A 13955-nucleotide genomic window follows, 5' to 3' on the forward strand; every position below is an offset into this window, starting at 1 on the left:
GAGGGAGAGACAGAGCACAGGCAGGCAGGCGTAATCCAAAATAGCGCCGCGCCGACACTCTCCGCTAATGGGGTTCACGCACTAATGCAGTGAGCACGCTAGGTTCTGGCAGGGCACTGCTAACGTGGGACCGAGTAAAGTGAGGGTTGACTGTATATATATATATATATATATATATATATATATATATATATATATATATATATATATATATATATATATATATATATATATATATACTTCATTTTTAGTCCATATAACACGCGGACTTGAACATATAATCAATGACCTCATAAGCCAGGACTCGAAACTCCTAGACCTTATGCTGTCACCAGGGAACGCTACCAACCATGCCACAAGGACACTAAAAGCAATCCTAGACTGTTATATTTCACACAAAGCCTGTTCACGAGCTGATGGCGCCGTGAACCTCCCATTTGGGATTGCCCGTGCCACTTATGTGGTGGGAGTAGGTCTAGGGTTCCAGTCCTGGCTGGTGAGGTCGTTGATTATTTATAATATATATCTCCTGACTCATTCAAACACTGAAGGTCAGTCATGAAACATGCACATGTATTTTGAATGCTGCAGCATCACATCAAAAGTAAGTCAATGTAACATAATTTTTTTTATTAACATTTCCTAAGCTTAACCTAACCAAGTTAATTTACTGAAAGAAAGCTTCAAGATGTGTCACAAGAATGAAGGTTACATAAACAAATTTACCATATACAATACTAGGTATACTCATGTAGAGTATAAGCCTATCTCATTTGTAATTTGGCTCCAGGTTTGGGGTAAAAAAGCCTGATTTTTCATATACCTTTTGTATAATCCTACCCTAGCTTTTCAGAAAGACTAGGTATAAATGTAGACATATTTTGTAGCAAGACAACTAGACTTTCACCAACATGTCTTCACCTTGATCATCACCACAACAGTTGATGCCAAGAACATGTTACCAATTCTGAAACTGAATTTCTGCCAATTACCAAACTCCACTTTATAATTTTTTTTTTACCCTCAAAAGTAGCTTGAATTCTACTGTGCGCTGTAACATCAAAACTTAAATTGAAGGCGTATATAAGTAGCAACAATGAAAGCATAAAAAAAGGCAAAATTATAATAATAGTGTACACACTGCATTGCAGTCTCAGGAATGCTGGCTGCCTGCTTGGCCTCGACATTCACCACAGCAGTACAGCCCAGCTGGACTGCTGCCTCTGCCAATCCCTAGTAACAATGCCCCCACACTCCGCTCCCCCCCTCCCCTGCTCAGCATGCTAAGTCTAGCACACAAAGAAATGTTTATTCTCTTGTATGTTTTTGCCCTTGTGATACCTGTATTTATTATTATTTTTTTTTTTTGCACATTCTGTATGCAGAATTATGTGTGCATGTAACTGAGTAAAAACTAAAAATTATGTACATCAACCTGAAATTACGAGTTGAAAACATCACTATAACATAGCTCACAGCTTAGCCTTGTAGGGAGAGGGCTGGGGGGATGTGGCTACACCTCTACAGTGATGAGTCTAATTTGGCAACAATAACACGAGCAATGTTAACATACAAAACAAAAGAAAATTATGCATAAATCTTCATTTCCATTAGGTATTTGCAGTTTTAAAGTGGTATATACCCTGTACTGTATAGTGAATGAGGTTCTGCTCTTCATGTAGCAACAAAAGAAAGAATTTAGGGGTATGGCAGACAAGACCAGGATAAAGGAGCTTATTGGTAAGGTTAGTCTACCGTGAACATGTACTAAAAAAATAATATGCATATACAGTGCTGTATATTTCAACCCCACACTGTTTACATAAAAATTGGATTATTAAAACTCAAACTACAGTGCAGTATAAAAGTATAAGGTACTTGCTGCAGTAGAGAAAGTAGAATTAGGAAGAAAAGAACATGTAGTCAAATAAATGTCATGGTATATAAAAGAGATAGATATCACTGTATGTTGTATGTTTAAGTCAAACTACATAATGGTCTGCATTTATTGTTTCTTATGAACAAGTAGTTGTTTTATTCACAAAGTAAGCTTACTTGTCATGGGTTGCGTTAGGCTTACCCACACAATCAACTCCAAAGTTTGTTTTACTAGAGATAAGGCACCCGGCGAGCCATGACTACCACATATTTTTTCCATTAGTGGTATGTTAGCCAGTTTATTGAGGGAGGCCATTGAGACAGTGTCGTACTGTTCATCGCTTCACGCCCCAAAACCACATTTTGAGTAGTATCCCCTCGGCCATGGGTTAGTTAAGATGTCGTCCCCACCCTCTCCCTCCTGAAGGGAACGGGACACCACACAGTCCTCCACCGCCACCCCGTCCTGTGGACCGTCTGTGACACGAGACTAAGTGTGCTAACCTAGGTTGTTATCCCCTTGGAAATATCACGTGTGGATGCCTGGTTGCGACAAGAGCAATCCAGGTTGGCCTATCAAACCTACAGTAAATGGTTAATCAATTCATGCTTACAGAGTTCTCCTGCACGACACCTGTCTACAGTGACCGTGATCGACACGAGATTAAGTGTGTTAACCTAAGTTTGTATTCCCCGTGGAAAAATCACGTGTGGAAGCCTGGTTACGACAAAAGCAATCCAGGTTGGCCTACTGAACCTAACTGGTTAATCAAGTCACGCTTACCAGTTCCTCTTGCCGCGACAACCGTCTACAGTAACTGTCGGTGATGCGAGACTATGTGTGGTAGCCCAAGATAACCTTTTTGTTGTTATTCCCCGTGGGAAGAAGTTCTTGTGCGGAAGCCTGGTTGCAACGAGCAATCCAGGCTGGCAGTAAATGTATCACTTGAAGAATTAAGGCTATGTTAAGTCATACCCATAGTAGAGTAATCAAATGTGTCCCCAAGTTGAAAAGTCCCTCTTTTAGAAGATTAACTTTATTACAGCGTGAATATGAGTGACTCGTATATCCATGCAAATTGTAACTCATTGTATGGAAGCTTGCCAAATAAATGTAAGTGCAATTATCTGCCTGTATCTGTGATCCTATCTTATTATTACTAAAGGTAATGACTGATTGGTTATGACAGAGTACAACCAATAACTTAGATGGATGTTGGAAATCAATGGAACTCATTAAATCATCATTTATCAAGTATAAATCATGGAATGTCGGGTGGTGGAGTGAATTTCTACGTAGATATCAATAATCTCCTGTAAGTAACCAGTGTGAAGGTATCGAACTCTACGGTAAGAAATATAAGAAACACAATATATTATAATCTTCATATAATATAATCCACACCATAGACATTACCTAAAACTACACACACACACAGAGCATTCCCTTATGTGCCTGGAGTTTCAAATCAACAAATCCCCCTGCATGTTTAAGTTGAATGAATTGTTATGGATGCAGAAATCTTCCATTTTTTCTCATTTCAGGTTTTTAGAAGAATAACATATGAATGTACTGGAGGATCACTTGGCACCATTGATGGCATATTTGGTGTTGATGCTGCAGGTATGAAAATTTTTGTACAGTAGTTGATTGTTGAAATAAAAGTTAAGGATTATGGACTAAGACAATTTATATTTGAATATCCCATTGCTTGTTATCTTGAATCTTCAAAATCTGTGTATTACTGACTGTTGAGCTGATTTTAATCATCTCCAGTATTCAAGCTTTATATGGCAACCTGGTGAAATAGGTTCTTGAAGCAAGCATTGGTTAACTTAGTAACCTAGAGCAGAATTCTGTATTGCATATTTATTTTAGAATCTTTAAATAAATACAATTTAATATTTGACTTTTGGTTTGACACACTTAATCCTTTCAGTATACTGTTGAACCCCAAGTACAATGAATTTGTGGATTAAGATATTTTAACTATTGAGTATGCCGACATAACCCCTAGAAGTACAGTGGCTTAATCCCGTTAACACAATGTCTCAACCCATTGCATGTATGGTAATTGGCTTATGACTCAAGGGTTTCAAAGAATAAACTTTAGTGCCTGGAGTAAAACCACATTATTTAACCCCCAGAGCACAATATCATTTGTGTTTCTCTTGATTCCAGCCATCCTGTGCCATGTGAGAAAAAGGCCTGTAAAAGTGTAGGAAGTGTTATTGTTGGTTTGTGTTTCTCATCAGAAGATTAATTTAGGATTTGTATTATATTCATTAAATTTTAAGATTTTTTATTACTCGTGACAGAAGAGCCTTCTGAGGGACGAAGCAGTAGTGTGCCAGTTCCCCCTACTATGGCTGCATCCATGGTGTTAGGCAGTATGCAGGAGGTTGCAGCGTTACCTGCAGTCCCCTTACACCAGGACGGACTAGAGAGCCCTGCTGCTTCAGGGACCTGTGGCACCAGCTTGGAGGAGTGCGTCATCTGCTTGGAGAGGCGGCCGGATGTGATCCTTCCGTGCGCCCACGCTTACTGCCTCCCCTGCATAGAGCAATGGTGGGAATATTCTAGACCCTCCTGTCAAGAATGTACTTCCTCCAATGTTGTATACTCAATGTAAGCGAGAGAATGTGATATTGCATGGCTTTGCATGGTTAACTAAAGGCTGTTGCAATTTGCTCTGTGTACACTGGTTTGTGTCACTCATGATGGAGAAGAGTAACACTACATACACCTTCTCATAGTGGGCATACAGTAAGTACAGTACCATCAACTGAATAGGAATATAATTAAAAGGTTATTCATAAATAGTGAAGGATACTATTTATCCAATAATATACAAACTTATTAGTAAACTTATCTACCTGAAGGTGCCCAAATGAAGTCATTTCAAAGTTTTAGTCCTAAGGAAGTCATTAGAAAGGTAAGGGGATCAGTTTTCATAGTAGAACTGAAGGATTGCATTTCGGGATCTAGATCACACATTTTTCCGGTTGTTTACAGAAAGCTGATCATTGTTTACTTGAAATATTCATGTGAGGGGATTAATGTGTGTGTGCACATGCATTCGTGCATGTTGTTCTTGCAATAGTCTCAAAGTGCCATATATATATATATATATATATGTCTATAAAGCACGCTGATCAACACATATCAACCCGCCAGGACCAACCCACGGCCCATGACTGTGACACGCTACTCTGACCACAGGATAATATATATATATATATATATATATATATATATATATATATATATATATATATATATATATATATATATATATATATATATATATATATATATATACAGCTAGACCCCGACTTCACGACTGCTTAACTTACTTAACCACGTAGTTGTGACTTTTTTTTTTTTTCCCAAATGACACACGCATTTTCTATACCGAAACGTTTCCCGTTAATGTAGTCTCCATGTATAATTAGAAAATTATGGGGGCCCCATGTGCATTCAGCTGACTACATTAAAGGTAAGTGCTCAGTCACACTGTATCCATTCCTCATTATTTAATACTTTCACTGTACTGTATCCATTCCTCATTATTAAATTACTTTTACTGTACTGTATTTCATTGTAGATTTTTTATTAAAAATTTTTTTTTTTTTTTTTTATCTAAGTCGGACTTACGACCATTCGGACTTACGACCTGGATTTGGGTCCCAAACCCCGTTGTAAGTCGGGGTCTAGCTGTGTATATAGGTATATATATACAGCAGCAGGTGAATACTGTACAGTACTAAAATTACAAGTGTCCAAAAAATTGATGCATCCTTAATGTAGGTAGAAATAGAAGTTTACATTGTTTATGCATGGGCTTAGTCTGTCTTATCTGTAACTGTTAAAATCCTAGACCTTAAAAACACAAATTTATTTCTAATGTTTCTGACAATTGTACCCGTATGTACAACTTTGAATCATCATCGACTTTTCAATCATCATGTGATCTACATATCTCTCTCACCTCAGCATGCTTTCATTTTAAAAGTACTGTACATACGTACTTGTTCACCCCAGATATTTGTCATACTCAGATATATGTAAGAAAACAGTAGGATCTCGAATTTAGCGAGTTTTAGATTCGCGATTCATATGTTTCGCGTCACTTAAAATTTCCAGCCTCTCAAGAATAGCGATTTTCATTACCAGTTTTGCGAGTCATTGTTGAGTGGACAGCGCGCAGTGTCACTGTCTTTTGTTATTCGTCGACCCTCCGAGTATTTTTTGTTTACGGCATAACTGCAGTTAGTTTGAATGAGCGAGTGGTGCAGTGACCTTAGATTATATAACACATTGTGCTTACTTTTCACGAGATTCTTGTTTAACTATTAACGATGAGAGGTGCGTAATGTAAATGTCGGGAGTGGTTCTGGTGGTAATGATGGAAGTAGAGAAGGTCAACAAGGAAAGCCCCAAGCCAAGTGTGACTACTGTAAGGGGGTCAAGAAGAGGAAATACACCCTTGAAATGAAACGAGATGCTTGAAATGACCATACATTCCCTTAAGAAGAACAAGAAAGCCTTAACTGCTTCTGTGAATATATTCTCAAGATTTTCTAGTAGCAGGACATTCTCCGATACTTCACAACGAAACCTACTGTTAGTTATCACAGAACATTACCTTGACAAGTGGGTGGAAAGAAGAAACCGTGAGCAAGACAACCTGTCTGGGCCACAGATAAGGCATCAGCCACGTGTTTATTACGCTGCAGTTGCACAGAAGAAACGTGTTGATTCTCCACCATCGTTCAATGCTTCTGTTGGTTGGTTGGCTGCCTTTAAGAAGTGTTATGAAGTCAAGTTTGCCCAATACCATAGGGAGAGTGCATCGGCTGATGTCATAGCAGCAGAAAAATATCCACCTGTCTTTCAACCTCTTGTGAAAGAGGGTGGTTATTGCTGAGACCAAATCTTCAATTGTGATAAAACTGGCATTTTCTGGAAGTGCTCACCAGTGGTGGGCACAGCTAAACGAAAAGTTAGCTTCGCTAACTAAAAAGTTAACTTCGCTAACGCTAAACATAAAAACATAGCAGAAGCTAATGCTAACCGCTAACTTTTATTATATGAAATTAGCTTTTTTTTTTTTTTTGCTCTAAAACCCTTAAAAACAGACCTAGAGAGCTGAAATTTTCATATGTTGTCTTGTAGCTTAGACAGAGCTTTCCAAAAAGGTATAGCATGCCAAGATCAAATGATGATCAAGGTGTACACAAATAATTAAATGAACAAATGAAATTAAACATTAGTTTACATTCAAGTTTCAACATACACTTTATAATCTTTATTTACTGTACGAAAAGACAAAGTATTAAACGAATCCAAAAACTATAGTACTGTATAGCATAGGTAGCAAATAGCATCATGCCAAGATCAGATGATGATCAACTTATCAAGGTGTACACTGTACACAATTTCACAAATAATTAATTTGCATTCTCATACAACCTATCGGCATTATTCATGTAAATATGCAATACCAACCACATACACATTATACCAGTGCATTTTTATATAACTTATTGTTGGTCTTAGTCATGTAAATAAACGGAAAACTCTAAACTTTAATAAAAAGTAAGTTTTGTTTGGCACACACCTTGGATGACATCCTGGTTATGAACTTATGCAGTACTTAGCATAACCAAATATATTGACAAAAAAAAATCCTAATTAAATTAACAAATAAATGGGAAATGAAATTATACATTAGTTTCCAATTACATTCTATGATTCTTTCACATACACTGACAGTCTTTATTTACTGTAAAAAAAAAAAATATTAAACTTTAATAATCGAAAAATTCCATTCACTCCGGCTGCAGTGGCTGGGCCTTCTCCATCGCCTCGACGTGATGCTGGTTGCCCTTCATTAACAGTCAGCCTCTTAAAGTTGCCATCTGACAGGGTGGCTCTCTTGGCCCTCAAGATATCTTTGCACGTACTAACACGCAGTCAGCCAAGCGTGCCTGACTGGCTGTTGGAGAAACGTGTCCCGGCGCCACACGCTTACAACAGACAGGAACAAACGTATAAATTTTGTTAGCGGAAGCTAAGTGGTCCGCTAATGGTTTCCAAAGTTAGCGAAAACGCTAATCCGCTAACAAGAAAGTTAGCTTTGCTAATTAGCGGATTAGCAGAACCGTGCCCACCACTGGCGCTCACCTAAGACCACTTTCATTGCCAAGGATGAAAAACAGGCAAGGGGTGTAAAGACTTCAAAGAAAAGGATTACAGTTTTATTCACAGCCGGAATTGAATTTTTCGAGGGCCACATTTTCCGGAAAATTTTCCCGACACCCCGAAAATTCTGGGAATGGGGGGGCGGTTTCCAGGTTTGAGAGATGAAAATCAGGCAAATTTTCTGGAAATTCCGAGAAAATTTTTCCGTTACCCAGAAAATTGCGGGTATGAGGGATTTTTTCCCCAGGTTTGAGAAATGATGTAAAGGGCAATTTCTTGAACTTTCGAGAACATTTTTCCGTTACCCGGAAAATTCCAGCTTTGAGAGTCGCATCATTACCCGGAAATTTCTCGTTCCCGAAAGTGCTCTGCACCAATTGTTCCGGCTAACGGAGATAACACTATTAATTTTTACTGCTCATTTTAGTGTCAATAATATGGATATGGTACATTTTAGTAATCCATCCATATACTGTACTGTTGAAGGGTTAAAACAAGCCCTTCTTCATGCAGTCATTTAGCATTTCTCAGCAGTTATCTAAAGTTTCAGTTGTTTTGTATCCTCAGGAGTGTCGTAGACAAAACTTGCCCGGTCTGCAGAGAATCTCTGAAGAGCACGGACGACACTTGGGTACTCTCGGAAGTCCCCGATAATGATCAGGTCAATGAAGAAATTCGCAGAGCTCTAATCGGCTTAGCAGGGAATGAATCTTAGAACCCATTATGAAGACTTTTACCCATATTGAATAAGCTGCTTCTTTTATTCAAAATTAGGTGGATCTTGAAAATAAATTTCCAAATATGTGGGTCAGTTGTTTAATCTTAGCATTTCTGTACATGACAATATTTTTCCATTCCAGTCATCCAGTAATAATACTGAAAGTATTTATAATAAATAAATAGGAAAATAGATTATTAAAAATGATGATCCATGCAAGATACAATTTGTGTTTTTCTTTAATTATCAAAATTATGTTGTAAATTAGGTAATAAAGGATTATTAGCCTATGTCATTAGAAATGATGTTGCCACCACTGGAGTCTCTGGATCAGATGAAAGTTTGCTAAGTATACAGTAAAGCATATTATCCAAAAGACAATAAATGATATACAGTATCAGCTTTTGCACAAGATTTTTGTGACATTTCAGTTATAAAATAAAGACATAGATAAGCTTTATAAAAAAATACACAAATAAGCTTTGCCTGCAGGAGCATTATAGCACAGTATTTTGAAATATTTGTTGCAGTAAATATGGTAGTTTATATGAACAAACAAACAATATTTGAAAGAAAATATTGTTGTAGGATATTCCAAACTGTAAATAAACTCAAGAGATACAGTACTGTATTGCAGTATGTTTTACTGAATTGAGGTAATGTACAATACATGTATTCATAGTGTTAGAGGCCTTAATGTCCTCCAAACTAGCACACACCAGCCCTCTTGAAGGATGTTGTCCTGCCCCATGATAAGAGGCTATTAAGTATTATGGGCTTCATATTATTGCATTTGTAACCGATATATCCAGTTTTGTATTTAGCTTGACGTAAGCAGTAATGCAAACTAGAAAATGGCGAGGGAATTTCTCCTGTGTATAAATTGTAAAAGCAAAATACAGTAGGCCTATAGAGTGCGAGTTCTGTGAAATGTATGCAAACATATTCTTACTTGTTTCTGACTTGTATCATTTAGTAAAATTTATTAAAGGAATGATAAAAACCTTATCACTAATTGTACCTTATGTTGCCGAAGATAAAATATATTTCAGCAAATAATTTTTTTTAAGTTTACTGTAAAAAAATTCTTTGTTCACTGATGGAGAAGCATGAATGTTCAACCCAAACATCAGACTTATTACAGTGCATGTATACATTTCTGAACACTACATCAACTATACAGTAAAGACCTCCGAGTACCGAACTAATTAAGTCATAGAGATGTAGTTACTTTATTCAGACGTCCACTTCAGCAGGAAGGAACAATTGTTCAAAACAACAGCCAGGGTATTACACTAACACAGATTGGTTTATTTAAGTGTTAATAGATGTAGGTCAGATTCTAGAAGCTTTCAGAGCTGGAAAGACTTTTGAAGATTCCCAAGTCATGACATACAGTATGTGTGTATGTGGCATAAATGGCCTTGTGCAGTGTGAGATAAAGAGGATGATATGGATAATAATAATAATTAACGGTTTATTGAAAAAGTTCTGCAGCCCGAAGGCTGAAAATATACATTGGACATAAATGACTTATTACATACATTGGTGGTTTAACAAAAGCCTTCATTAGAAAAAGGTAAAGGAACATACAGATTAATGTTTACAGTGGAGGTCACGTAGATCATGTGAGCTGATGTATTGAACAGCAGACACGTAGTGTAGTAACTCCCTCCCAGATGATGTTAGGAGGGACCTCACGTGGTGTAATAGTTCCCTCACAGATGGTGTTATGAGGGACCTGACTTGGTGTAGTAATTCCCTCACAGATGGTGTTATGAAGGAGCACGTGGTGTAGTAATTCCCTCACAGATGGTGTTATGAGGGACCTGACTTGGTGTAGTAATTCCCTCACAGATGGTGTTATGAAGGAGCACGTGGTGTAGTAATTCCCTCACAGATGGTGTTATGAGGGACCTGACCTAGTGTAGTACTGTAATTCCCTTACAGATGGTGTTATGAGGGACCTGATGTGTACTATACCGTATACATTCGAGTACACTGAGTTTTTATGATCAAATCTCTCTGTGATGCTACAGTACAGTACATGCAGAACGAATACTGTATAAGGAAATATTTCTTCATGCAGTGGGTAGTAGACCTAAGGAACAGTCTACCAGCCCAAGCTGTGGAATCAAGAACAGTACGTACAAAGGCTACAAAATAGCCCTTGAGAAAATTATCAAGAACAATAGAGGGATCCTACACAGGCCCCTGGCCTCCATCCCTCTGCATGGCCACCGCCAGTGGGTGCTTATTAGGTAAATATTTTCTGTACTGTACATAAATCAAAACTTTTTTTTTTTTTACTCTGGATATTTGTAACCCAAACCTCCATAAATTGAAATTGTTAACAAAATTTCGGGAGACTGGTTTGGATTTTCCATTGTTTTTTGTAGTTATTTACCCTTTCTAATTCCCGCCTGGTGTTTTCGGCCTGTAACGCTCGCGATTTTCCTTGATGTGTTGTTATTTGAGTGATGTCGTCTGCATACATAATATCTTCGTTACCTATTCTAGTGGGAGGCGGAGTGTCACTTGTGTAGATAATATATGGGGTGGGGAGAGGACGCTTCCCTGAGGGACTCCACTCATGAGTGGGAAGGTCTCTCCTGTGTGTTGTCCTACCCTCAGTCTAGCATTTCTGCCGTCAAGAAAGTTGCAAAGCAACTTTTCAATGTTGGTGGGAAGTACGAGTTGAAGGATCTTATATTTTAGACCGTCGTGCCAGACTTTGTCAAATGCCTTCGCTACACCCCGGAGAGTTAGATTACATTGTCTACCACTCGCCGCGGCTCTGGCTATGTTTTCGCATGCCAGGGCTATCGCTGTTGTGGTGGACTTCCCTTTCCTGAACCCGAATTGTCTGCAGTTGACTCTGTTGTTTCTAGGTGATTTCTCAGACGGTTATTGATGATTTTTTCTAGGATTTTTCCAGGTACTTCGAGGAGGGAGATCGGTCTGTAGTTTAGTGGGACGGCAGGGTTCTTTCCTTGTTTTGGTGTTCGGGTAATAATGGCCCCTTTGAAGATGCTATACAACTCAATTAAGTCTACCCTTGCCCATCTATAGTATAAGCTAGGCAATTTCAGGTGCTGTTAATCTCTCAGGGTAGCTGAGGTGCAGTGGTGCAGGCACCAGTCTGGTGGCTCCTCCTTTGGACATTTTCAATCAACTGAAAATCCCTAGCATATCTCTGGGACCAGACGAGCAAGCACTTCACTCTTGAAGATCGTTACGAGGGACAGACCGTTTGGATATCTGAACGACCTTCTTATAAGACCTAATAATTTAGTTGCCTGATTTACCTTCTTCTCGCAATGGCCCAAGAACTTCAGCTCATTGTCAACGTACACGCCTTGGTCATTTTCAAGTTGTCTCAATTAAGGCAGTTTCTTCATCCCGTTGGGACATATGATACACCTCCTTACTGTTGGTACGTCCCAGGTGCAGCCTTTTACACTTCGCGACATTGAATCTTAGCAGCCATTTCTTCGACCATTCTTGAAGTTCGCAAAGATCCTTCTACAGCTCTTCACAGTCTGCTTGGTTCTTAATTTCCCGAAATAACTTGGCGTCATCCACAAACATTTGCATGGAGGAGTGAACAGCGTCAGTCATGTCATTTATGAAGCAAACAAACAACAGTGGGCCCAATACAGTACAGTGAGTTCTGCTATAACGCGTGTTTTGACAACGTGAATTGGCTCTAACGCGATTTATGAATAGAGAAACGATATTTGTATAACGCGAACGCTTGTTTGCTGTAACGTGATTTTTGCTTACTATTTCTCCAATTTTGTGGTATTAACTGTGAATATGGAAAAGAAGAATATCTCCAAGAAGCGTTCTGGTGATCGCATTCCTGGTGATGATCGTAAAAGAAAGGTTCGTAAAAGAAAGGTTATAACCCTTGAAGAGAAGCTCGATGTTATCTACCTCAAAATCACCCTTCTCCCCCATCAAATTATATTCATATTTTTTCAAGGTAGTGTTACATTTACTGTATGATTTCATTATTAGACATGAATGTAACATTTATTTAGACTGTGCTATCCTTTGTGTTAGGCTAACTACTAAATTTTTTTCGAGCTTACTTTTATGATGGTATGCACACACACATAATATAGAAGAGAAATATCAAAAAGAGAATAATATACTGTACCAGGTAAAAGAAAAATCAAGGTTTAACACTTACGTCAGGTTAGCTTAGAAAAAATCAAGGTTTAACACTTCCGTAAGGTTAGGTTAGAAAAAAATCAAGGTTTAACACTTAGGTTAGAAAAAAAATCAAGGTTTAACACTTACGCAAGGTTAGGTTAAAAAAAATTCAAGGTTTAACACTTACCTAAGGTGAGGTTAGAAAAAATCAAGGTTTAACACTGACGTTAGTAGAAAAGATGGGTCGGCATATGGGAATGGCGGCTGGTTCCGAGGCAGAGGGCAGATTACTGGCCCTCAGGTGAATCACCATCACTATCCCCCATAGTTGTCAGGGCCTCCCTGACAAATCCCTCAAAGTCATCATCACTGTCACTATCACTGGCTTGGGCTGGCTGTGGTGGGTTGTGGGCGAAGAAGTCTGTGATGTTATGCTGATGGCTAGTGTTGATGTTGTCGTGATACACCTGGATGTACGGCTCCATAGTGTGCAACAGCTGGTTATGGAAGACTTCAAAGCGGGTATCGTCAGGATCGTTGGAAAGGATGAGCTTCAGTTTCTCTGCACACTCGACGGCATCCTTAACATTACCATGCGTTAACTTGTGTTCTTCTCGGGATGACGCACTGCCTGTCTCTTCACTGACGTGATCGTCTTCTAACATCTCATCGGCAGTCACCTCAGGACCCCTTATCACTTCCATAATGTCGTCGTTGGTGGTCTTGGAGAAGCCTGCAGCTGTAACACTGCGCAGCTTCTCTGGCAAGGTCCACTGCCACTGCAACAGACTGAACCTCACCAGTCACAGGTTGACTCTGCCTCCCACCTGGGATACCTTGCAACACGTCTCCATGCGTGACGAACCGTTGCTACAGACAGCTGATCCCATGCCTCCACCAAGAAGTCCACAGCTTTCTTGACGTTAAATTTCTTCCAAAACTGTTTGACACGAACTTCTTGATCCGCCAACTCGTTCCTCGTCCTTGTCG

General features: G+C 38.9%; 1 protein-coding gene across 2 annotated transcripts in view; it reads left to right on the plus strand.

Moving 5' to 3' along the window:
- LOC121863784 (RING finger protein 141-like) overlaps positions 1 to 9807 on the plus strand; it is a 15048-nt gene extending 5241 nt beyond the window's left edge. The window contains exons 4-6 of one of the 2 annotated variants that reach the window (XM_042362584.1): positions 3424 to 3502; positions 4198 to 4507; positions 8654 to 9807. In XM_042362584.1, coding sequence (XP_042218518.1) covers positions 3424 to 3502; positions 4198 to 4507; positions 8654 to 8801 — 537 coding nt within the window. In that variant the 3' untranslated portion in view covers positions 8802 to 9807. The remainder of the gene's footprint in view (positions 1 to 3423; positions 3503 to 4197; positions 4508 to 8653) is intronic. The other variant, XM_042362585.1, reaches the window with a different exon arrangement.
- The last annotated feature ends 4148 nt before the right edge of the window (positions 9808 to 13955 follow it).

This window comes from Homarus americanus, unplaced genomic scaffold, assembly GCF_018991925.1.
Source record: "Homarus americanus isolate GMGI-L3 unplaced genomic scaffold, GMGI_Hamer_2.0 scaffold48354, whole genome shotgun sequence".
Lineage (NCBI taxonomy): Eukaryota > Metazoa > Arthropoda > Malacostraca > Decapoda > Nephropidae > Homarus > Homarus americanus.